The 24,397-nt window shown below is 44.1% G+C and overlaps 1 protein-coding gene across 2 annotated transcripts in view; it reads left to right on the top strand.

Moving 5' to 3' along the window:
* Positions 1-24,397, top strand: part of LOC147025436 (uncharacterized) — a 139,108-nt gene that overhangs the window by 41,281 nt on the left and 73,430 nt on the right. For both annotated transcript variants that reach the window (XM_085886399.1, XM_085886400.1), the window contains exons 3-6: positions 1,524-1,660; positions 1,774-1,927; positions 4,384-4,460; positions 20,232-20,353. In XM_085886399.1, coding sequence (XP_085742525.1) covers positions 1,524-1,660; positions 1,774-1,927; positions 4,384-4,460; positions 20,232-20,353 — 490 coding nt within the window. The remainder of the gene's footprint in view (positions 1-1,523; positions 1,661-1,773; positions 1,928-4,383; positions 4,461-20,231; positions 20,354-24,397) is intronic.

Raw genomic sequence — 24,397 nt, forward strand, 5'->3', positions numbered from 1 at the left:
CAATATTTTCCCTTCTTCTGAACAAAACTGTTTAAGTTCAATCAAGTTGCGTGGAGAGCATTGATGGACAGCATTCTTCAAGTCATGCCACAGATATTTGATTGGATTTCTGTCAGGGCTCTGACTGGGACACTCAAGCACATTTATCTTTTTGTTCCTTCATCACTCCAGTGTAGCTTTCACTGTGCGTTTCACGTCGTCGTAATGCTGAAAGGTGAACTTCCCTCCCAATTTCAGCTTTCTTACAGAGGGCAGCAGGTTTTCCTCTCGGATTTTTCTGTATTTTGCTTCATCCATTTCCCTTCTATCCTGCCTAGTGGCCCAGTTGCTGCTGATGAGAAACATCCCCAAAACTAAAGCTGCCACCACCAAGCTTCACAGTGGGGATGGTGTTCTTTGGGTGATGTGCTGTGTTGGGTTTGTGCCAAATGTAATGTTTTGCATATGGGCCAGAAAATCCCATCTTAATTTCATCACACCACAAAACTTTTTGTCACATGGCTTCAGAATCTCCGCAGTGGTGTTGTTTTTTGCATCTCTCATACGGGACTCAAGGTGAGCTTTTTTGAGTGATGGCTTCCTTCTTGCCACCCTCCTGTGCAGGCCAGACTTGTGGAGTGCTTGGGATATTGTTGTCACATGCACACAGTGACCAGTCTTTGCCATAAAAGCATGTAGCTCATTCACAGTTGCCATGAGCCTCTTGGTGGCCTCTCTGATCAGTCTTCTTGCTTCGTCATCCAGTTTGGAGGGACGGCCTGATCTAGGCAGGGTCTTGGTGGTACCATATTCCTTCCACTTCTTAATTATTGTCTTGACTGTGCTCCAAGGGATATTCAAGGCCTTTAAAATATTTTTATACCCATTCACTGATCTGTGCCTTTCCACAACGTTATCCCGGAAGTCTTTTGAAAGCTCCTTGGACCCCATGGTTGAGTCTTTGCTGTGAAATGCACAACCCAGCAGAGGAAACCTACCGGAACAGCTGATTTTATTCTGAAATAATCAGAATCATGACAATTTAACACAGGTGGAGGCCAATTAACTTGTGTGATTTTGAAGGTGATTGGTTTCACCTGAGCTCATTTACAATCGCTATTATAAGGGGAGTGGACAATTGTCCAGCCAAGATATTGTCGTTTTGTATTTTTATTTAATTTTCTGAAATTTGTAGAATTGTTTTTTTTCATTCTGAAGCTGTGGGTTACGATGTATGAATACAGGTCTGATTTAATGTAATTTAATTCCAGGCTAAAAGCCAACAAAAGGTGAAAAATTTGAAAGGGGGTGTAGACTTTCTATCGGCACTGTACGTTTCCTTGCTTGATTACAATGAAATTGACGAACGACTCGTACACGGATCATACTACTCCATACATTTCTATCTGTTGGAAGGTGATATCTATCCTCCCCCTCCCCACTCCCCCCTCCCCACACTTGCAAACATAACAATATATGTACAATTATATCGTCAAAGCCGAGATGAAGGAAAGAATATCAAGTTATTTATTTAATTTCTGCAGATCTCAGAGATGACGTGCTTGACAGAAATGCCACCGGATCTTTCTTGGTGCCGTTGCTTGTTTCCTTTGCAACGTTAACCTGCCTCATATCGGTGCTCTTCGTGTGCACTTGCTGCTTCGGTAAAACTGGATTCAAGGTGAGTTTTTTTATTTTTTAATTTTCCTCTCGGCTTTACTTCTGCAAATGTTTCTTCATTCTATAATGATTGATTGATGGTTAATGCCACTTTATCCACTGCAACTTTTCCAGGAGTTTGAGTTTGGGAATGAGTTCACAACTGAGGACTTTGCCCCACCTTTAGAAGACACTCCTTTGCCACACACCCCACACACCATCCATACAGCTGATGTCTACGTACTTTCCACGGCCAAGAGGGATGGATCTGAGCTGCAGGATAAAGCAGGTGGGGGAGACTCAAGTATGTGTGAGATGTGGATGATGTCATGCTTATGGCATTATCCGATGTGGTACAAGTTCTTTCGGAAATTGCAGCTGTGCTCCACCCCCATTGCCTGCTTCTGCAAGCTGGGCTGATTCAAATCACATGGCCAAGGAATCACATGGTCTGTAATCTATTTTATGCTGATAGCCAAAAGAGATTATTAAACAAATTCCAATGGTAGAGGTGCACCGAGAAATGGAGCATGCAAAACACCAGCAAAGAGCACATCACAGAACAATTTGGAGGAAAAGGACAGGTAGCATTAGTTCAGAAATGAGCTGAAGAGGTCAAGATAGTAGGGAAGAAAAGGAGGAGTGGAGGAAAATGGAAAAGAGTAAAAACTTGTTGTTTTTTTCATATCCAGAATCGAGGCTTGTGGAGGAGCTGGAGCATGGACCGGGACATAAGAGAACAATGGAAAGAGGGGGTAGGGGATGAGGGACGACCCACCAACAGCAGTATGGATTGGAGATCTTAGGAGGATCCGGATGTATTGCAGTGTGAGATTTGAGATTGTACCTTTTTATGTGTAATTTGTGTTCGGCTTCCTATTATTAGCCCATCCCCCACGCAGTGGGAGATAAGATTTTGCAATTGCTTCTGTCTTTCTGTCTATCTGTCTCTGTCCAGGCCATAACGTTTTTACCAATTGAGCTTTTATCATCAAATTTTCAACAAACCTTTATTATGACAATATGGAGAACACTAATAAATAATTGGGTCAAAATGTCAAAGGGCAAAGTTACAGAAAGTAGAAATAGGTCTTACTTGCCCGTTCATTACTGGGTAGCGCAAGACAGCCGAGTTTTTGAAATCGCTTCCGTGTTTCTTTATTAATTTACTATTTCAGCTTCAGTATCTGTTCAGGGCATAAACTTTTTACCATTTGAGCTTTTGTCATCAAATTTTCAACAATTGTTAATGATAAGAATCTGGTAAATAAGTAAATAATAAATGAAATGCTTTTTTTATTTTATTTAAATCTTTATCACCGGAAGTGGAAGGAAGTTATGCTTTCACCCCTGTCTGTCTTTGTTTGGCTGTTTGGTTGTTTGTGTGCAAGATATGTCAAAAAGTTGTGGACGGATCCGGATGAAACTTGGTGGGCAGGTTAGGTGTGGGGCAAAAGACAAATTGATTTGATTTTTGTGAAGATACGAAACCGTATCCAGCGACTAGAATTTTTGAAGTCATTCTTCACCATTGAGAGATAGGCCAAAAACGATATAGTACTGTATTGCATGGTATTTCAAAAAAAAAATTGGCCCTGCTATATTGTACTGGGTCAGGCATTGGTACAAAAGGTCAGGCAAGTTTAATTAGAGTACAAAATAGATGCAGAAGGGCTTTGCATTTTGAGATGCATTCCAGATCATCCTGTGTTTGGATGAGAAATTGCTGCAAGCTTTATTTGAGTTGTGCAATTTGGGGAATCCTGGAGTACTTGATGCTTTCCTCTTCCTTTCTGCCAAACTAATAATACCACAGTGTGATTTTTATCTTGCTACTTGCACTTTCCCCGAGTGCAACATGCATAGAGAACAAGAGCTCTACTACTGTACAAATGAGCTTTTTCATACTTCATGGTCATTCATGTGCCTGATGTAATGTCAGCAACTGAAGTGCCCTGAGCACTGCAGGAAGAATGTTGCAGAGAGAAGGGAGGTATTCCAAAATATTGGTGACACCAGGAAGGAAGATGATAGTAAATATATGAGTGCAAACCAGAAGATCACCACTTAAATCATGACATTTCATAGCAACGTGAAAGGCTTTCGGTTTAAGGACGACGTCAATGGGATTTGCAGTAGTGGAATTTGAAAATGAGTGTCATTGTTTTTTGTCTCAGTAGAGTTGCACACACTATGGTAATCTATTTATGGGAAATTGACAAAAATACATTTTGTATACATGGCATAACAAGGCCGATGATCTGGGCAATGGTCGTGGAAACATCTTGGAAGATCAATCGCACGTCGTAGCTCCGCGGTGCTAAAGGGTATGATTAATATTCTACTGTCTGGCAGGAACTTTATGAGTAATTGTGTTTCTGTTTGTCAAGTCAAAAGCTATACAACTGCACAAATAAACTTTTTCATCTTGAAAATGGGTAATTGTATATTTTCATCATGGTACACCTTGAAGAGATGAATTTTTCTTCCTCATTTCAAATGGTCTGTTCCTCGTTTGCAGGGTGAAGCATGTTGGTTGTTGCATTCTTTTGTGTTTTTTAGGCTTTTTGCCTCTTGCTTGGCATAGAATGTGTCGTGTTCTTTTGGAGATTGTTACGAATAATGAAACTAATGACGGTATAATTCTTGATTGTACACGAGGCGTGGTGTTATTATGAATCTCCATATTGTATTCCCTGTTGGACTGGTTTACCACGGTAAAGCTTGCCCGTTGACTTTGCACAGGACTGGCGGAGCGAGGAGGTCCTGCCCGAGAGGACATTCGTTATGTCCAGGAGCTGGGCCAGGGTTGGTTTGGCAAGGTAAAGTTTTCGCACACTTTATCATTTCCTCTTCTTATGGTGTGCAGTGTTTTCAGAAAAACGTCGTTTCACTCGACTCTGAGCGGAAGAAAAAAAAATCAAAACAAGCTCGAATGAGCTAAGATCCTCGTCCTCTTAATGATGACATCATAAAAACGACTATGACGTCATTGTGATGTATCAGGTTTGCGATAAATTATCTGTGCAAATGCCTGGCTTGATTCCCGCAAACAAAATTCAAACAGCTTGCCTAGTTTTTTTCTCGGATGAATTTTCAAAATCGGAGATGGTTACTGCCTGCGCGTGGGCTTTCTGCATATACATGGCAAGTTTCACGAAGATCCGATAACTCTGGGTTGTGAAACAAAAAATGTCTAAAAATAGGAATGACGTCATAAAAATTGATATGAAGTCATAGTGATGTATCATATGTGCGGTAATTCATCTCTGCTAATGCCCTGTTCGATTCCCGCAAACAGAATTCAAAAAGCTTGCCGTGTTTCAGAGATAATTTTTTAGGCGATTTCCATTAGCGGAGATATTTTGACGTCATAACTTTATTTTCTCGGAGGAATTTTCAAAATTGGAGATGGTTCCTGTCTGCGCAGGGTATTTTTACATATATATGCCAAGTTTCAGGAAGTTTCGATGAAAACTGTAGGCTGTGAAACAAACTAGTTTCTGAGATAATGGGATAGGCGATTTCCATTCATGGCAATTTTATGACGTTAACTTTTTTTCTAGGAAGAATTTCCAAAATCGGAGATGGTTACTGCCTGCGCATGGCCTTTCTGCATATACCTGGCAAGTTTCACGAAGATCCGATGAAAACTCTGGGTTGTGAAACAAAAAATGTCAAAAAATAGGAATGACGTCATAAAAATTGATATGATGTCATAGTGATGTATCATATGTGCGGTAATTCATCTCTGCTAATAACCTGTTCGATTCCCGCAAACAGAATTCAAAAAGCTTGCCGAGTTTGAGATATTTTTTTTGGCGATTTCCATTAGCGGAGATATTTTGACGTCATAACTTTTTTTCTAGGAGGAATTTTCAAAATTGGAGATGGTTGCTGTCTGCGCAGGGTATTTTTACATATATATGCCAAGTTTCAGGAAGTTTTGATGAAAACTGTCGGCTGTGAAACAAATGAAACAAAAAATAGGAATGACGTCATAAAAATTGATATGACGTCATAGTGATGTATCATATGTGCGGTAATTCATCTCTGCTAATGCCCTGTTCGATTCCCGCAAACAAAATTCAAACAGCTTGCCTATTTTTGGAGATAATGGTATCGGCGATTTCCATTAGCGGCGATATTATGATGTCAACTTTTTTTCTAGGACGAATTTCCAAAATCGGAGAAGGTTACTGCCTGTGCGTGGGCTTTCTGCATCTGCAAGGCAAGTTTCACGAAGATCCGATGAAAACTCTGGGTTGTGAAACAAAAAATAGGAATGACGTCATAAAAATTGATATGACGTCATAGTGATGTATCATATGTGCGGTAATTCGTCTCTGCTAATGCCCTGTTTGATTCCCGCAAACAGAATTCAAAAAGCTTGCATGGTTTCGGAGATAATTTTTTAGGCGATTTCCATTAGCGGAGATATTTTGACGTCAAAACTTTTTTTCTAGGAGGTATTTTCAAAATCGGAGACGGTTACTGTCTGCGCAGGGTATTTTTACATATATATGCGAAGTTTCAGGAAGTTTCGATGAAAGCTGTAGGCTGTGAAACAAAAAAGTCCACAAATACAACAGCGTGAGTAAGACTTCGAGATCTTCTATGAGGATCTAAAAAAAGAAAAGAAGCTTTCATAATGATCTCATCCATTGTGGTTTGCTTGTACAATGGAAGTGCAACAGAAGCCATTTCAATCTGACGCTTCTCCTTTTTTTTAAAACGGCAACCGTCGATTTATGTTCGCGTTTTCACGTTTCATGTAAGTTCAGAATGGACAGAGAAACAAAGAAGCGGACTGATTAGGCCCTGTTGTACCTCGCGTTGTCTTGCGTCAACTCGGAAACGGCGATTTGAAAAAAACATCTTTCGAGTTCAATCACACGTAGCTTTACGGTGCTGAAGGGTACGATTAAGATTCCGCCGTCTGGCAGGAATTTTTTCCGCAATAAATAATTGTGATGGAATAATTGTCGGAAAACAAAGCGTTATCATGATGCATTGCGTCTCAACCTGCTCAAATAGGTTATATGTTATCGCATTTCTTCTTTCAAAAATATTAATCAATTAATTACTTTATCTATCTGCCTATAAATATATTAGTTCATTTTATTTATGGATTATTGCATTGAAATACTTATTCAGGTCATCCTAATAAATGCACATTTTATCACTCTGCGCACATGAAGTGCCAAGTGGGGTAAAGCAATTGGTTGACTTCTTGCTCGTCTGTCCTTCTGTGCAAAAACGTCAGTTTATGATCTCGGAGCAAAATGATTTCAATTGAATGTTATATTTTGAACACGAATCGGAAAATGACCCTGCCGTTTAACAGTACTTTGGCTCGGAATTTGTCTCGATAGCACATGTGCAGACAGGAATGAGATCTTCTTTTTTTACTCTGTCTGCCTGTCTGTCAAACAAAATTGAAAATCATTCCAACCAAGAAACTTACTGTTTTTATGGACGTCATAAAGGAGAGAGATAAGGGGCACGAAGAACTAATGTAACATGTTCAATAAAGTGGTGTATAAAACACTGACATCGACAGCGGTGGTTCCAATTTTTTTTTCTCCAACCTTTATAATCATTATTTAATTTCAATTTAATTATACTTCAACATTGTGTGGGGTAAGGTGTTCGATGAACTCTCTGGTCGTCTAGATTTTTTTTTTCTGCCTGTGGTGTCAGCGACTATTTATCACATGCATGCAGAGGGGTAGGAAGGGGTGTGGAGGGGGGGGGAGAGGAGGAGGGTGGAGAAAAGAGTGATTGGAGGGAGGAGGAGGGTGGTTGGAGGAGTTGCGGGGGGTGAAGAGGGTGATGGGAGGAATGGGGGGGGGAGTGAGGAGGGTGGTGGGAGTGAGGAGGGTGGTGGGAAGAGTTGTGGGGTGAGGAGGGTGGTGGGAGGAGTTGGAGGGTGAGGAGGGTGGTGGGAGGAGTTGGGGGGTGGGTGAGGATGGTCGTGGAAGGGGGTGGGGGAAGGAGGAGTTGGGGGGGAGGAGAGTGGAGTGGGAGGGGATGGGTGGGGGAGCGGAGAATGATGGGGATGGGGTGGGGAAGAGGAGGAGTGTAAGAAGGAGTGGGGGGGGGGAGAAGGCAAAAATGAAGTTTAAATTGAGAAGGAAGATTGATAGGTGCAGAGGGAAGGGAAAGAAGTTTTGCAGGAGTTACATGAAAGGGGAATTCTATGGAGCTTATGGGGTTAGGGAGGGGGCTCAGGGAAATTAAAATATATGCCATATTTGCAGACAGATGTTGAATTCCCCATAATGAAACGAAAAACAATGCGTGGGAAAAACCTTATTGATTACTATATCCTTCAAGTTCATGGGCTGGCACGGTCTCCTCGAGGAATACACTCTTCTCTCCAAGTTGTCTCGCTTGGGTTTGAATCCCGGAACAGTTATAAACTGTCATCTTAATGTTTCAAGGGCAGGGTTTTTTTTTTTTTTTTTTTTTTTTTTTTTTTTGTATACCTTGGTCGAGGCTCGTATGAGAGCTAACACACAACTCACAGCAAGGAGGCATGAGACAAGAGGGGCGGGAGTGGAAGGGACAAAACATTGGGGAACAGACACAGGTGAACTGTGGAAGGGAGAGGGATGGGGATGGGACGGGGAACATGGCGAGGAGAAGATGGACATTACAGGGACTTTCAGGAAGGAAAGCAGGAGAATTGAAGGAAGTGGGCTTGGGTGGATTATCGGGGTAGAAAAGATCGAGGATTTGGATGGGGGAAGATAAGAGGTGGTGGTGAACAGCTGTTTTGAAAGCCTGGAGGGAAGAATGGGAAAGAATAGAGTGAGGAAGTTTATTCCAAAGGCGGGAAAAAGAGGAATGAAAGAGTGAAGATGAGCAGTGATTCGTGATTTTGGTAGTTTTATCAGAAGGGGGTTGTTGGCGGACCTTGAGCGCCCTGTGGAAATGTGGTTGGGACAAATCGCAGAGAGAGCAGGGGGGCAGGGCTCGAGAGGAGTCGGTAGAAGACAGAAAGACCACCGACCAACCTGCGGTGATTGAGTGAGAGGCCCAAAGACTCAGCTTCATTGCGGGAGATGCCAATGATCTTAAAAGCCCTGGTTTCGACAGCGTGAAGTCGAGAAAGGTGGGAGGCAGGAGCACCAGCCCAGAGGGGAGAGCAGTACTCCATCAGGCTACGGACAAAAGCTTTGTAAGTGGTCAGGAGCTCAAGAGGGCCGAGGAAGGACTTTGCACGACGGAGGATTCCCAGTCGGCGACTGGCTTTTGAGGCGAGGTTGGAAATGTGACTTTCCCAGGAAAGGTCATGGCAGATAGTGAGACCCAGAAGCTTGAAAGAAAAGACTTCTTCCAGAGGATTGTTGAGAAAGTGGATGGGGGGTTTTGTAAACGGTCCTTTCGAAGAGACATAGTGAGAGTGTGAGATTTGTCTGGATTGAAAGACATGTTCCACTTGTTGGACCAGTTTGTGATTTTATCCAGATCTGCAGTGAGCGAAGAAGCTGCTGCTTGCCGGTCTGAGGGATGGCAGATGGTACGGCAGAGGGTGGAGTCATCGGCAAAGAGAAATAGAGGATTTTCCAGAGAGTCCGAGAGATCATTGATGAAAACCAGAAAAAGAACAGGGCCTAGAACGCTACCTTGAGGAACTCCAGCCTGCACAGGAAGAGGGGATGAAAGAACTCCATTTAGGGCCACACGTTGACTGCGACAGGAGAGGAAGTCTGCGAGCCATGAGTGGAGATGGCCTTGAATACCATGGGAAGAGAGTTTGGTGAGTAGGGCAGGGTGCCAGACTGTGTCAAAAGCACGTGATATGTCCAGGGATACAGCTCGGATTTCCTGTCTGGCATTGAGGACCTCCATCCATTGATGGGAGAGCAGAAGCAGCATATCCAGGGTAGAGTGACCTGGTCTGAAACCAAATTGATGATTGGAAATCAAGCCATTGGAGAAGAGGAAGGATTTCATGTCTGAAGCGATGATGGATTCCATAACCTTGCTGATGATTGGGAGAAGGCTGATTGGTCTGTAGTTACAGGGATCTGTTTTTGCACCTTTTTATGCAGGGCAGTGATGTTAGCAGATTTCCAAGCAGATGGCAGATGACCTTGGGAAAATGAGAGGGTGAATAGAACAGAGAGAGGGTGAGCAAGAGCAGAAGAGCAGGCTTTGAGGACACGTGGGCTGATGCCGTCTGGACCGGTTGCAGAATCTGACTCGAGGTTTGAAAGCAAGCTCTCCACCTTGTCAGGAGAAAAGGATACAGAGTCCAGGGACAGTTGGGTGCGACTGGGTAAAGTGGGTAGAGATAGTGATGGGTTTGGGACACAAGATTTAGCTGCAAACACCGAGTTTAGACATTCAGCTTTATCACGTGTGGATCAGCAGTGCGGCCATTTGAGGTAAGGGAGGGGATGGAGGGGGAACATACACCAGAAACGGATTTGATTAAACGCCACCAGGATTTTGAGGAGGGAGAGAGGTTTGAGAGTTCAGACTTGAGATGAGAAAGATGTTGTTTTCTGGCTCTCCTGAGGCTAGATACACACTTGTTCCGAGCTTTGTGGAAAGAACTGAGATTGCCCTCAGTTGGGTTTGCTTTCCATGAGGCAAAGGCAAGTTGTTTCAGGACAACTGCCTCGCCACAAGCTTCAGTAAACCAAGGGCGGGAGGAAGGGTAAGACAGCTGAACACGAGAGGGGATAAATCTGTGCATGAGGGAGAGCAAGTTTCTTTGAAAGAATTCCCAGGATGAGTTGATGTTTGAGAAAGTAGTGATAGGAGACCAGTCTGTAAGTTTGATGGCTGCTCGGAGACCCTGCCAGTCGGCTTGAGTGAAATGCCAGACTCGACGGCGGTGAGGTGGTTCTCTGATAACAGCCAGAGAGATGTCCACTTTAACAAGGATGTGGTCAGAAGAACCAATTGGAGCGAAGGAAGAGCAGCAGATATTGTCAGGGAAATTTGTCAAAATCAGATCCAGAAGAGATGGAGTACCATTGGTTGAGATCCGGGTCGGGAAGTTGACCGATTGAGTCAGTCCCAATGAGTCACAGAAAGCTTTTGCTGATGTCCCATGGCAGGTGAGAGAGGTACCCACACCTAGCCAACTGGCGTGATGACAATTGAAGTCGCCACATAAGAGGAAGAGAGAGTTTGGATGAGAAGATAGAAGATGGTCCATGTTTTCGGAGAGTGAGGTGTAGATGGAGTCATCACTGTAAATAATAAAAAAGGGTGATCCAATAATGTGTGTGCTTTCCTTTAAATGGACGTTCAAGTTGATGTCCCGTCTGCTGGCATTAGTTGGTGGACGCTAGATCCCACGGTGTCCTTCATGAAGAGTAGGTGAGCTATCGCCGGCACCATGAACAAATTACAAATTCCTGCCCGAGCTTTCATCAAACATCAGGCCTGGCTAGCTGGTTATTGAAAGATTTGGGCTAATCTTCTCCCAGTCATCCCGCCAATCACGTGGGAATAATTGTGGTTATTAAAGAAGAAGAAATCCTTGAAGTTCATGCAGGACAGGTTGTGAAACACTTGGATTTTTGATTTGTCTAATCGTTCATCTGAATGGCTCTTATTAATATAATTAGTACACGATGATGATATAACGTTGTGTTCCAGAGTATTATATGAAGTGAGATTGCCTAAAATTTTCATTATTATTATTATCATTATCATTATTATTCTTATTATAACCTCCACTACTGATCAGTCAGGTCAGGTTCGATCTGTGACCTGCTACAGGTACCATGTAAACCTGTACTAACCTGTTCCATGGTCGGGTTGTCGGCGACTAAACCGTTTCCCCCACCAGGTTTTCTGGTGAGGAGGGTGTTTGGATATGGACACCCAGCAAGTTTACAAACAAAACCTGTCAAAGGGCGGAGGAGCTCCTTGTGAGCCAACGGCCATCCATATCTAGTGCCCAACTGTGTCTGCGGACGTCCTCCTGCAGTTGGGTCACTTCTTATTAGGAGGTTGGTGGCAGGATTTGCACTCCGGCCACCGTAAAATCCTTCATTCCGCAAAACGCAAAAACGCAAAGAAATCTGAAAACCCACTCCGTGGGAGTACCTCCTGTGCAGCTTCCCTTCGCAGGGCAGCTCACCGGATGACGGGATTGGGGCAAAGCCTTCGGGACCCCCAATCTTTGATGATAGGAGGGAAACCACGGGGTAACATCCCTGGGTCAGATTGCGGGAGAGTGTGTCGGAGTGGTGCTGAGGTGTCATCCACCAGACGGCGGTCTCCTTGGGTTAACCTGAGGCGGTCCCTTCGGGTGGGTGCCTGGAATGTCCTATCCCTAAGAGAGGATGATCACCTGTCTCTGTTATCATCTGAGCTCAAGCATTTGGACATCGGGATTGCAGCTCTCTGAGGTTCGGAGACCGGATTGCGGCGAGATAATGGTGGGTGGTTACACCTACTATTGGTCTGGTCGCTCTGATGGTTACCATACCCAAGGAGTTGCTGTAGCTGTGTCCAATAAGCTGACCCCAATGATAATTGAGGTAACACCGGTCAACGAGCGTATTATGAGATTAAGGATTCGTCACTCCTTAGGTGTCATTTCCCTGGTCTCTGTTTATGCTCCGACTGAGGCGAGTGATCTCACCGTGAAGGATGCATTCTACGCCACACTCGAGTCTGTGGTTGATCAGTGCCTCAGACGAGATACACTTCTCGTCTTGGGGGATTTCAATGCATCGACTGGAACTGATAGGGACGGTTATGAGGTGTGTGTTGGTCCCCATGGGTCAGGAACTATGAACCAGAATAGCACTAAGTTCCTTGACTTTGCAAGAAGTCATGGACTTAGGGTGGCTGGTTCATGGTTTCAGCGCCCACAAGCTCATCGCTGGACTTGGTATTCCAACGCTGGCGGTATGGCAAAGGAGATTGACCATGTCCTCATTGATGGTCGTTGGAGGATGATCCAGAACTGCAGGGTCTACCGGAGTGCTCAGTTCCTCAATACTGACCACAGGCTTGTTGTAGCAACTCTAAAGCTGCACCTTAAATCCTGGAGAATGGTACCATCCCAGCCTAGGCTGGATGTTGCCAAGCTCAGGGATGAGAGAGTAGCTGAGGAGTTTGCGAACAGGCTGAGTGGACACTTGGGGGGTCTGGGTGCTTTGGGGGGTCCTGAAGAGTTGTGGAGCGCCTTCAAGACCACCGTCCTTGATGTTGCCGGTGTATGCCTTGGAGCTCACCGCAGGGCAAAGAAGAATTTTGTCTCTCAAGGGACACTGAATACCATTGACCAGAGTCGCAGGGCCAGGCTGAATGGCAGAGCTGAGCTGTTCAGGGAGCTGAGGCGTAAAACTGTACGTGCACTGAGGGTGGACAAGGAGGCCTATGTGCGAGGAATCTGTGAGGGGGCAGAGCATCACCTGTGGACAGGTGATTCTCGTCCCGCTTACAGGGGAATTCGCGCATTACGTTCATCAAAGCCCATCCCTCGGAGCATTGCAGTTTGAGCAGAGAGTGGTAGGCTCTTGACAGAGGAGTCTGAAGTGAAGGCCCGCTGGGCCGGTTACTTTGAGCGGTTGTACCAGGCTGATCCCCCAGCTGTCGAGCTGGACGTCAAGGGTGTTACAATCCCTGTTGCTGACCCTCAAATCAACTGTGGTCCACCTTCGCTTGTGGAAACACGGGCTGCGGTGAACCAGTTGAAACGGGGCAAAGCTCCAGGGATCTGTGGCATCCATGCTGAACTTCTCAAGGCTGGTGGAAATGCTGCACTCGTGTCGTTGCATGCAGTTTTGTGCTCTGCCGGGAACACAGGCATCATCCCAACTGACTGGAAGAGGGGCCTTGTTGTCCCTCTCTGGAAAGGGAAGGGTGATCGCCAAGACTGCAACAACTACCGAGGAGTGACGCTGCTCTCAGTGCCGGGCAAGGTCTTTACTCAGATAATTCTTGATCGGGTTCGCCACCATCTGCTTGAGCACCAGCGTCCAAAGCAGTCAGGCTTTACACCAAAGAGGTCAATGATTGACCGTATCCTTGCCCTTCGTGTCCTCACCGAACGCAGACGAGAGTTTCAGCAGGGACTGCTTGCAGCCTATGTTGATCTCTGCAAAGCGTTCGATTCAGTGAATCGGGATGTCCTCTGGAGGATTCTTGGTCTTCGTGGGGTGCCAGCAAAACTGATCGATCTGATGTCTGAACTATACTCTGGTACTGAGAGTGCTGTGAAGTGTGGTGGTACCGTCTCTGACTTATTTCCAGTTGTTACTGGAGTTCGTCAGGGGTGTGTACTGGCCCCCACACTTTTCAGCACTTGTATGGACTGGATTTTAGGGAGGATGTCGGAGAGATCAAGCTGCGGTGCATCGTTTGAGAATGTCAAGATCTCGGACCTTGATATTGCAGATGATGCAGTCTTCTTTGCGGAGACTCTAGACATCCGTTTGGGGGCCCTCGAGGTGCTGAAAGAGGAGTCGGAGCCGCTGGGATTACGGGTTTCTTGGGTCAAAACAAAGATCCAGGCTTTCAGTGACATCTTGGATGCTGCTGTCCTGTCTGTGTCTGTTTGTGGTGAGGATGTTGAGGTCGTGGAGAGATTCACTTACCTTGGCAGTGATATTCATGTCTCTGCTAGCTGCGAGTCAGAGGTCAATAGAGGTCTGGGTCGGGCCTGGGGAGTCATGGATTCACTGGATCATGGGGTGTGGCGCTGCCGGTACCTGTGCGGGAGGACGAAAGTCCGAGTCTTCAGGTCCTTGGTACTTCCAGTCTTGCTCTATGGGTGTGAGACTTGGACTCTGACCAAGGATCTGAGACGGAGACTTAATTCTTTTGGTACCAGGTCTCTTCGGAGAATCCTTGGCTATCGCTGGTCGGATTTTGTGTCCAACGAGCGGTTGCTGAGAGACTCGGATGAGATTTGTTACCTGCATAGTCCGTGAGCGTCAGTTGCGGCTGTATGGACATGTGGCTCGTTTTCCTGACGCTGATCCTGCTCACCAGATTCTCTCAGCGAGGGAGTCTCATGAGTGGAGGAGGCCAGTGGGCCGACCACGTGCCTCATGGTTGCAACAGGTTGACCATCATCTCAAGGAGATGGGGATGGGCCTGGCATCTGCCTGGGGGATGGCCAGACGGAGGCCCCTGGAGTACCGGCGGAAAGTGGACGCAGCGACACGCTGTTCTGGCACATGCTCCCATACCTGACCTGACTACTGAACGTGGAAGGAGATTATGTTTTCACCCCTGTCTGTCTGTGTGCAGGATATCACAAAAAATTGTGGCTGGATCCGGCTGACATTTGGGTGGTAGGTTGGGTGTGTTACGCGGACGAACTGATTTGATTTTGGTGAAGATCCAGATCCGACTACTTGAATTTTTTCAGTGATTCTTCACCTTTGAGTGATAGGGCCGAAAACGATATGTAGCACGATATCTCAAAAAGTTGTGGACGGGTTCGGACGAAACTTGATGGACAGGTTGGGTGTGTGACAAGGACGAATCGATTCTTTCGGAATTATTAAATTTTTTAAGTGATTCTTCACCATTGAAAAATCGGATGAAATTGCTCGTTCAGCAAGGAATTGTTGGAATAACTTTGTCATATCTCCATGATCTGAAAAAACAAAAACCTGGAAATCAATTTAGTTCTTATAAGTCTATAGTGCTACTGTTTAATGAGTTGTAGCACTTCGTTTGGTCATGGTCATAACTTGGAAATCAATCGGACTTGAAATGGCGTTTTTATTGCAATTTGAAATTTTTGACCTGACCCCCCCTGACATTCGACCCCCGACCGCTAAGAAGGGTGTTGGTGTGACACCCCAATGAGACATATGGTTGGATGCAGAATTGGAAGATGCACATTTTGGATTTGGTTTGAAGTCGATACGACCATTTTACCGGACGTTATTGCAAAAATAAGAATTTCGGTTTTTTGGTGACCTTGACCTTGACCTTTGACCTAGATTCACCAAAAACGACAAGTGTCTAAGTTGGACCATGGCCGACATCTATACCCAGTTTGGTCATGATCGCTGAAATGGTGTGGCTGCTACAGGGTAAACAAACACACAAACAGACAGACAGACACACAGAATGACACACACAACCAACCAACATAATTGCCGAAATCCGAAGGATTCCAGCAATTAATAAAATACGATATATAGCATGATATTTCAAAAATGTATTGGGCCCGAGATGTTCTCGTGGATCAGGCATTTCTGGGTGGAGGTATGCGCTCTCCCGAGTGCCCTTCTAGTTTTTATTATTACCTCTGCCAGCGAAGGTGGAAGGAAATTATGTTTTCACCCCTGTCTGTCTGTTTGTTTGTTATGAGGAAAATTTTTAATTTTCGTCATATGTCGGTCTGTCTCATTTGTTTGTATGTTTGTGTGTATGTATGCTTGTTTGTGAGTGCGACAACTTGCCAAGGCTTTCAGCTGTCTTCGTCAAACTTTACCAAAGGACAAAAGTGAGGCTGTTGTTTTTTTTTTTGTTTTTTTTTGACTATATATGTCAAAGATCAAGGTGACAGTGATGTTATTTGCATGATTTTCGTCATACCTGTCAGGCTTACTGCCTGATGCCACCCTGTTTGTTTGTGTGCAGGATATCTCAAAAAGTTGTGGACGGATTTGGACAAAACTTGGTGGACACTTTGGGTGTGTGACAAGAACGAGTTGATTTGATTTTGGTGAAGATCCCAATCCAAATCCGCATGAGAATATTTTATTTCAAAAGTGATTCTTCACCATTGAGAGATGGGGCCAAAAACTATATATTGCATGATATTTGAAAAATGTATTTGGCCCAATATGTTTTACTAGGTCAGGCATGGCGTGGCGGAGGTATGCACTCTACCGAGTGTCCTTCTGATTATTATTGTGGTTATTAAATTGTATTTGGTATTGTAAAGACTCATTTTTGTAATATTTCTGATACGTTTCACTGAAATGATATGAAGAAAAAGTTTTCAAGTAATTGGCGTTTTGTATATAATTGCATGGCAAGAACACAAGAGCAGAGAGTGTACAAGTGAAACCAACTCGATGTGTTGTTAAAAACATTCTCATGAACTCATTGTTTCAGCTGGAGACTGACCTTCATCGTAGATGAGCACATGGCCCTGTGTGCTCAGATCCTTAAAAATTTTTTTCCTGCAGAGGTGGAACAACAAAGGCCTGTATTGGTCCATGGAATCCAGGCAACAATGGGCTGTGATGTCCACTCCTTTTTTTTTTTGTGAGAATCCCTAATCTGCAAAATTGCACACTTCTTCCTCTTTTGTAACAGAGTACCTGGCTGTAGCTACTGTAATTTGCTGTTGATGCAGCTGTGCTGCAGATGCAGTGCCCTCGATGACGGACTAAGGGGGTTGCTGGTGCGGCAGTGGACAGGTTGGGTTAGGGTTCGGAGAGGAGATTGAGACCTGACCAGAGTTCAATCGACGTCTGGGTCAGGCCTGGGGAGTCATAGATTCACTGGATCATGGGGTGTGGCACTGCCAATACCTGTGCAAGAGGACGAAAGTCCGAGTCTTCAGCTCGTTGGTGCTTCCAGTCTTGCTCTATAGATGTGAGACTTGAACTCTGACAAGGGATCTGAGACGGAGGCTTAATTCTTTTGTTGCCAAGTCTCTTTGGAGAATCCTTGGCTATCGCTGGTCAGAATTTGTGTCCAATTAACAGTTGCTGAAAGAGACTCAAATGAGATTTGTTACCTGCATGATCAGTGAGCATCAGCTGTGGCTGAATGGACATGTGACTCGTTTTCCTGACGCTGATTCTGCTCACCAGATTCTCTCAGCAAGGGAGCTTTGTGAGTGGAGGAGGCCAATGGGGCAACCACATGCCTTGTGGTTGCAGCAGGTTGATCAGCATCTCGAGATGGGGAAGGGCCTGGTATCTGCCTGGGTGATGGCCAGCCGGAGGCCCCTGGAGTACCGGTGGAAAGTGGATGCAGCGATGCGCTACTCTGGGGCATGCGCCGATATCTGACCTGACCTGGGTGTGGTGGTTGCCCAGGGCCCAAGCCGAGAGGCGGAACATGCAGGGGCAGATTTACTTATTGGTGGGGAAGTTCGTTAATTATACTCTGTCGCCATAACGTGTAAAATTCATCCTCGAAGCGTGTCCTGATGCATAACCCTCTCTTTGACTATTGAGATGCTGAACAAATCCCTGTGCTGTCACCCAAGGAGAAATTCAAGACTGAGGTGTTCCTTCTCATCAATGATCAGCTAATCAGTGACTTGAAACATACAAAGAAATCAACTGCAAGCCTCTCCCTCTCCCTCTCCCTCTCCCTCTCCCTCTCCCTCTCCCATGATATCAAGCAATCCAGAGGAAATCTTGCCCGCTCCTATCCCAATGATCTTGAACCCACGATTGAATATGAATTTATCCAGTTTTCTACCTCACTGGCATCTTCAACAGAGCTTCAATCCTCACACAAACAAACTAAGTGGGCAGAACTGAGAATGTACTAATTCCTCCATGCCCTCATGAAAACTTACCTAACTTTGAAATAGCTCTTCGGATATTTATTTTGATGGTATCAAATTGAAGTGGTGACGGTGAGTGGTCCTTCTCAAAAAGAAAACTCAAGAGTAAGGCCAGGAACCGAATGGACCAAGATCGACGTCATAGTCTTTCAATCATGAGAATCGAGAATGAAGTACCGAGAGGACGTGACTTCTGAAAAACCATTGACTTGTTTCGGTGAAGAAAATCTCGGAAAGGACCCATATAACATGTAGTGCTTTTTGTAGAGAATCTGCCTGCACTTTGGAATGCAATTGACAAATGGTCTTACAAATAAATTGTGCTGTCTCGTTTTAAATAGCTGTCATTGTCAATTTAGTTTTAAAATGTGAAGATTTTTTTTCATTAAATCATTGTTTTTTATCATACAGGGTTTCATTTTCTTTGAGAGCATTTTAAAATATACAATTAGAAGGCATCTAAAAATGCAAAGCCTGTCCGTGTCAGCTTTGTACTCGAACTAAACTTGACGAAAACGACAGTTAAAAAAAAAAATTGTACATGTTATTAATGTGTGTTCTCCGCAATCTCATAATCAAGGTTTGTTGAAGATTTGATGACAAAAGCTCAATTGGTAAAACTGTTATGGCCATGGACATACACGCTGAATCTCAATGGTAAACAAGGATTTTGATTAAAACAATTATGGCTGCTCAACCACTTCACTGATGACATCATCCCTAAAATCCTTTGTTCCCCATTGGGAGTCGAATGAGATGTGCCACGTTTCAAATTTTTCTGATCAGGGGTTTCAGAGATATGCTTCAATTTTTTGCATTTAATCCAAGATGGCTGTCAATCACATGACCTGTGACATCACAATTATAATTAAAATATTCTCCATGGACGGGTCGCTCCTCCTCTGAAAATTGTCAATCGGACATGTGGTTGCTGAGAAAACAGAAATGTTAAAAAAAAAGAGCAAAAAAGGGTCGAACATTGATAATAATGAAAATTATTTATACAAAATTATTAATTTGTCTTCTCCATAATCCCATAAAGCTTTGTGGAAAATTTTATGACAAAAGTTCAAATTGAAAAAAGTTACGGCCTGGACAGACACACACACACACAAGTGATTGCACAACCCTGTCTCCCACTGCGTGGGGGACAGACTAATGAGCATCGTCATGTTATGAATAAGAGCATATCCTAAAATTGAGACCTGACCTGACTTTGAACTGATCCATACTTAACATAGTGCACTGTGAATTTGCTCACTGATATCTATCACTATGAAATGGGGAGTAAGAAGGCCCACGGTTGGGTTACTGCCCTAAGCCAAAGGCCCCCTTAATCCATCTTTGAATTTCCCCTTGTAAGAGAGAGCAGGAATTTATTCAGTGTTCCGGCAATAGCTCGCCTTCTCTCTCAAAATGTAGTGCGATCTTTAACGTCCACTTGCTAATGCTGGCAGACGAGACACCCAGTTTAACATCGATACGAGGGGACGGCACACACATTGATGCCTTGCCCTGCCTATAAAAAAAAACAGGACGACAATTTATAGCTCGGTCGGGATTCAAACCCAGGCTAGACAGCTCGGAGCTGAATGTATACACCTCCAGGCTATCCTGCCAGCCCTTTTGTTTCCTTGTTTGGTTATCATTTAAATTTATTTTTCTAACCCGAACATACACCTTTCTACACTTTGTTTGCAGTGTTGTTTTTGGTTTTTGTTTTTTTTCAGCCTGAGAGCATTAAATTTACATTTGCACACAAAAATTGGTATCGTATCGACCACACCATTTCGGTTACAGAACAAGGTACATTATTATTGTTGGATTAATTAACCTCTAAGTCAAAGTTGTGTATGATTTATATACCTTGTACATTCCTTTCTCATAAAGTCTTGATGCAGACTTCGCATGGGTGTGATGGATTTGGGGGGGGAGGGGAGAGCCGTTCAAACTAACTGCTGTATTTGCTTTTCTCGTAGATTCTTCCTTGGAGAGTTTTTTTTTTTTAATGATATTGTACAATAATATCAATATCAAATCACATTTTCGATCCCTTTACTCATTTTCGTTTTGATTTCATGTTTCCCATCATTATCACCTTTTGTAGGTACTGTTGGGGGAAATCTGCCCTGCTTCGCTTCCTGCATGCACTGTTGTCATTGAACAGTTGGATCCTGCAGCTTCTGCTGAGGACCGTCGGCGTTTCATACAAGAACACGCTTTGTACCGGTAAATCAGCATGTGGAAAGTATGCATAAACACATTGTGTATTTTATAAATTGGGATGTGGGGGGGGATGTTTGTGGGGGCAGTTTGGTGAGTGGAAAGGAATGTATGTATCTAGACTAGCTTTATCTTACATAATTACTTCTGCCACCAAAGGTGAAAGAGGTTATGTTTTCACCTCTTTCTGGCTGTCTGCCTGTTTGTTTTTGTTTGTTTGTTTGTTTGTTTGTGCACAAGATATCTCAAAAAGGTGTGGGCGGATCCAGATGAAATTTTGTGGACAGGTTCAGTGTGTGACAAGGATGAACTGATTAGATTTTGGTGAAGATGTGGTTCCAGATCTGGCTACTAGAATTTTTAAAAGTGATTCTTCACCATTGAGAGATCATGCGAAACTGATATATAGCACGATATCTCAAAATGTTGTGGACAGGTGGTTGGGTGTGTAGCAAGGACGAATTGATTCGATTTTGGTCAAGATCCGAATCCATATCTGGATGCGATAATTATTTAATTTTTAACGTGATTCTTCACCTTTGAGAGATAGGACCAAAAACGACATAGAACTGTATGGCATGATATTTCAAAAATGTAATTGGCCCATTATGTTCTCGTGGATCAGGCATTGCGTGGCGGAGGTATGCGCTCTTCCGCGTGCCCTTCTAGGTACTTGCTGTAAAAAAAATTCACACCTTCAGAGATTTTGCCCTGTATGGTGTTCCAATCTGAGCACTTTTCCGAACCCTAACCATGTATATTCCGCCATCAGACATTCTGATTTACCATACTCTGTTACAGAACGTCGGTGCTGCTGAAACAGTTTCTTAGTAAAAGTTATGCCTGATGGTTTGCTGTTGCCTTCCCAGTCGTAGTTTTAACTTGCAGATTCCTGTATTTCCTCCCCTCTTTTCACTCCTCTTCTTCCTGTTCATTGATTACCTTGCTTGTGTCCAACTGTGGCCCCGCTACCCCACTCTCAGTTCATACGATCTGGGGCTTGCACTTCCATGAGCCTCAATCCACTCGTATTTCCGATTGTCCCTTTTGGTTTTGCCGAGACAGCATCTATCCATTGCGTCACCATGCTTAGAGCCATTGAAGATGGTCTTTCACGTGATATGTAATGTTAAATAGTTAGTGGTCAATTGATCTGATTAACAAACTACAAAATGAAATCCAAAAACAGATGTTTTACTCTTGATTCATTAGCCCTTTAAGAATTTAATGTGGCTCCCAACATACGTATCGTTTGACTCAATGATGGTTGGAGTGCCTAAAGGCAGTATCTTGGATAAATCTACATAAACGACATAAATATAGTATATTGAAATAGGGGCTACATCAGTATCGTTTTACATTACTGTATTTGATCAGTCCTATCTCCTATTTATACAGATTGCAGCTCTTAAAATAGGTATTGCATTTTTCACCGAATTGGAAAAATGGGTCTTCTTCTTATTTTGCGTGCCAACTTCTGGGCCAGATGAAGTGTCCGAAAAAGGTTCTTTAATTATGCACTGTAGTTTTTTTTTCCAAATTTGATTTTGGGGGAAAAAATTGTGCTTTGGTAAGATTTCTGTTTTTAAAACAATATTGTTACGGATCCGGGGTTAGAGTTTCACCACGAAGGGAAGCGCTCGAGTTCCTCCCGAACACCTGGTCCTGAGGCCACTGAGCACGGATAGTTCCACGTGCCGGCGGGTTGCTAATCGACCACGAGCGCCGATTGGTACCGCTAATCCTGGCAGCGTTTGTACTCAGCTTGGTGTTGGCTTAATGGTTATTCGGGTGGTGGGCTTGGAAACCTAGGATCCCGAGTTCAAAACCCGCTGAGCTGGTGAATTAATACCAAGTGGGGTTGACTCTGCCTGTCATCCTTCTGAGGTCGGCAAAATGAGTGCCAGCTTGCTGGTGTCCTGTGTCAGAGTGGTGACCTTCCAGAATTGTGTCCATTGGCCAAGGAGACTGCTTAGGCAGCATCAACGCTCTACACAGAGTATGGTCCCAATGGAGGGATGGTTTGTTCTGGGCTCCATCGACATCGATTTTTTTTCAACACCGATATTCTGGTGGGGTCATAACGGTGTCCACTGGTATATCGATATTATTTAATAAATAAAAATAAAAATTTCCGCGAAAAAATTAATTCCGTGGATAAAAAAATGCGCAATGAAAAATGGTCCGTTTCATATTCATATAAAACGTACACATCATTGACAGTAATTTTTCAAAGTATTCCCAAACAGGGCTTCCCCCCCCCCTCCATAATGAGAATAGTTTATTGTATGACCAACTTCAACTTGTATTAGAAATGATTTTGTTTTAAAGTGAGATCAGTTTTGGTAATCAACACAGGTTGGAATCCATCGCCATCGCCGTACCAGTATGACTATGGCAGAACACTGTACCAATATCGCTTTCACGCCGCTATCGCTTTTGCATTGCTATCACTTTTGCACCGGAATCGCTTTCGCACCGGAATCGCTTTCGCACCGGAATCGCTTTCGCACCGGAATCGCTTTCGCACCGGAATCGCTTTCGCACCGGAATCGCTTTCGCACCGGTATCGCTTTCGCACCGGTATCGCTTTCGCACCGGTATCGCTTTCGCACCGGTATCGCTTTCGCACCGGTATCGCTTTCGCACCGGTATCGCTTTCACACCAGTATCACTATCGCGGCTGACTGACTCTGCACATAATTAACCAATTGGCAATTGCTTCGAAATCAACGACAAGGGAAAAAAAAAACTTGATTACTTGTATGAAGCTGATGAGCTCGGATGCTGAGGTTTAGAAGTTAAATCCTACTCTACTTACTTCCTGGTACGTCTTTACATCATACGTTTCACTGTTCCTGTTCCATGTTTAGCCAAGACGCCGAATGCATCAAAGCTTTTTTATACCATGTACGGTATTGAAACATTGTAAACAGCTTTCTTTGATTTGTTGGTAATGTCCCATTTTTATTTTTATTTTTTCATACCGATTTTTTTCGGTATACCGGTATATTCAAATTTCCAACACCGGTTTATCAATATGGAATTTTTTTTTCGATATATCGCCGAACCCTAGTTCATACTATTTCACGTGTTACCGTTTCCGGTGGATTGGCAGCATCAATAGGGGAGGTGGGGGTGCTCGTTTCCTCGATGCATACTCGAGTTAACTTACCGTATCAAGTGCAGCCGAGCTGAGCTGCCGAGTATGCACCAGCTAACAAGACCAAATTGGTGTGGTAAAACTTCCCGGCTCTCTCTTTAACGTGTGGACCATGCTCGACCAATCGGGAAAAGACGCAACCAGCTGGGTACATTTATACAAGCAAGTTTATTATGACAAGGGAAGCAAGAGAAATGTGAGTATTTACAAAAGAAAAAGAGACACAGGGCAGAACTATACTGATATAATGAACTGACACGCAAGTCTTACCTTACACGATACAAAACAGGCGCCATCAGAAACATACCCCGAGGAAAGTTAGAGAGAAACAGAGAGAAAGTTTGACGTGGTTTTTGACCTCTTTGTTACCAGGCACAGTCGATGGACCAACGCAACCTGGTCGCTGAGGAGGGAGGAAGGAGGGAAGAAGATTGAGGATGTCTCATGGTGCGTGGTCAGTGGAGGTGCGATGAGGGGTTGCTTTGTGGTGCAGTTAAATACGGATGAGGTGCAGAGAAGAAAATGGAAAGAAGTGCGTATCTGTGGGGTCGCTCTGAAAAGAATGGTTGTTCGCGACTTGCCCTCGCTGATCGCTTTTATGCATCCACACTCCAAGCAGACGAGATGGACTCCTCATTCAGCACCACGTGGCCCCCAAAAGGATATCTAGAGTCTCCGCAAAGATGACTGCATCATCTGTGAAATCAAGGTCAGAGATCTTGACATTCCAAAACGATGCACCGTAGCTTGATCTCACTGACATCCTCCACAAAATCCAGTCCATACAAGTGCTGAAAAGTGTGGGGGCCAGTATACACCCCTGACAAAGTCCAGTAACAACTGAAAATAAGTCAGAGATGGTACCACCACACTTCACAGCACTCTCA

Source organism: Eptatretus burgeri, chromosome 6 (assembly GCF_056783735.1).
Source record: "Eptatretus burgeri isolate ZD-2024b chromosome 6, Ebu_testis_v1, whole genome shotgun sequence".
Classification (NCBI taxonomy): Eukaryota; Metazoa; Chordata; class Myxini; order Myxiniformes; family Myxinidae; genus Eptatretus; species Eptatretus burgeri.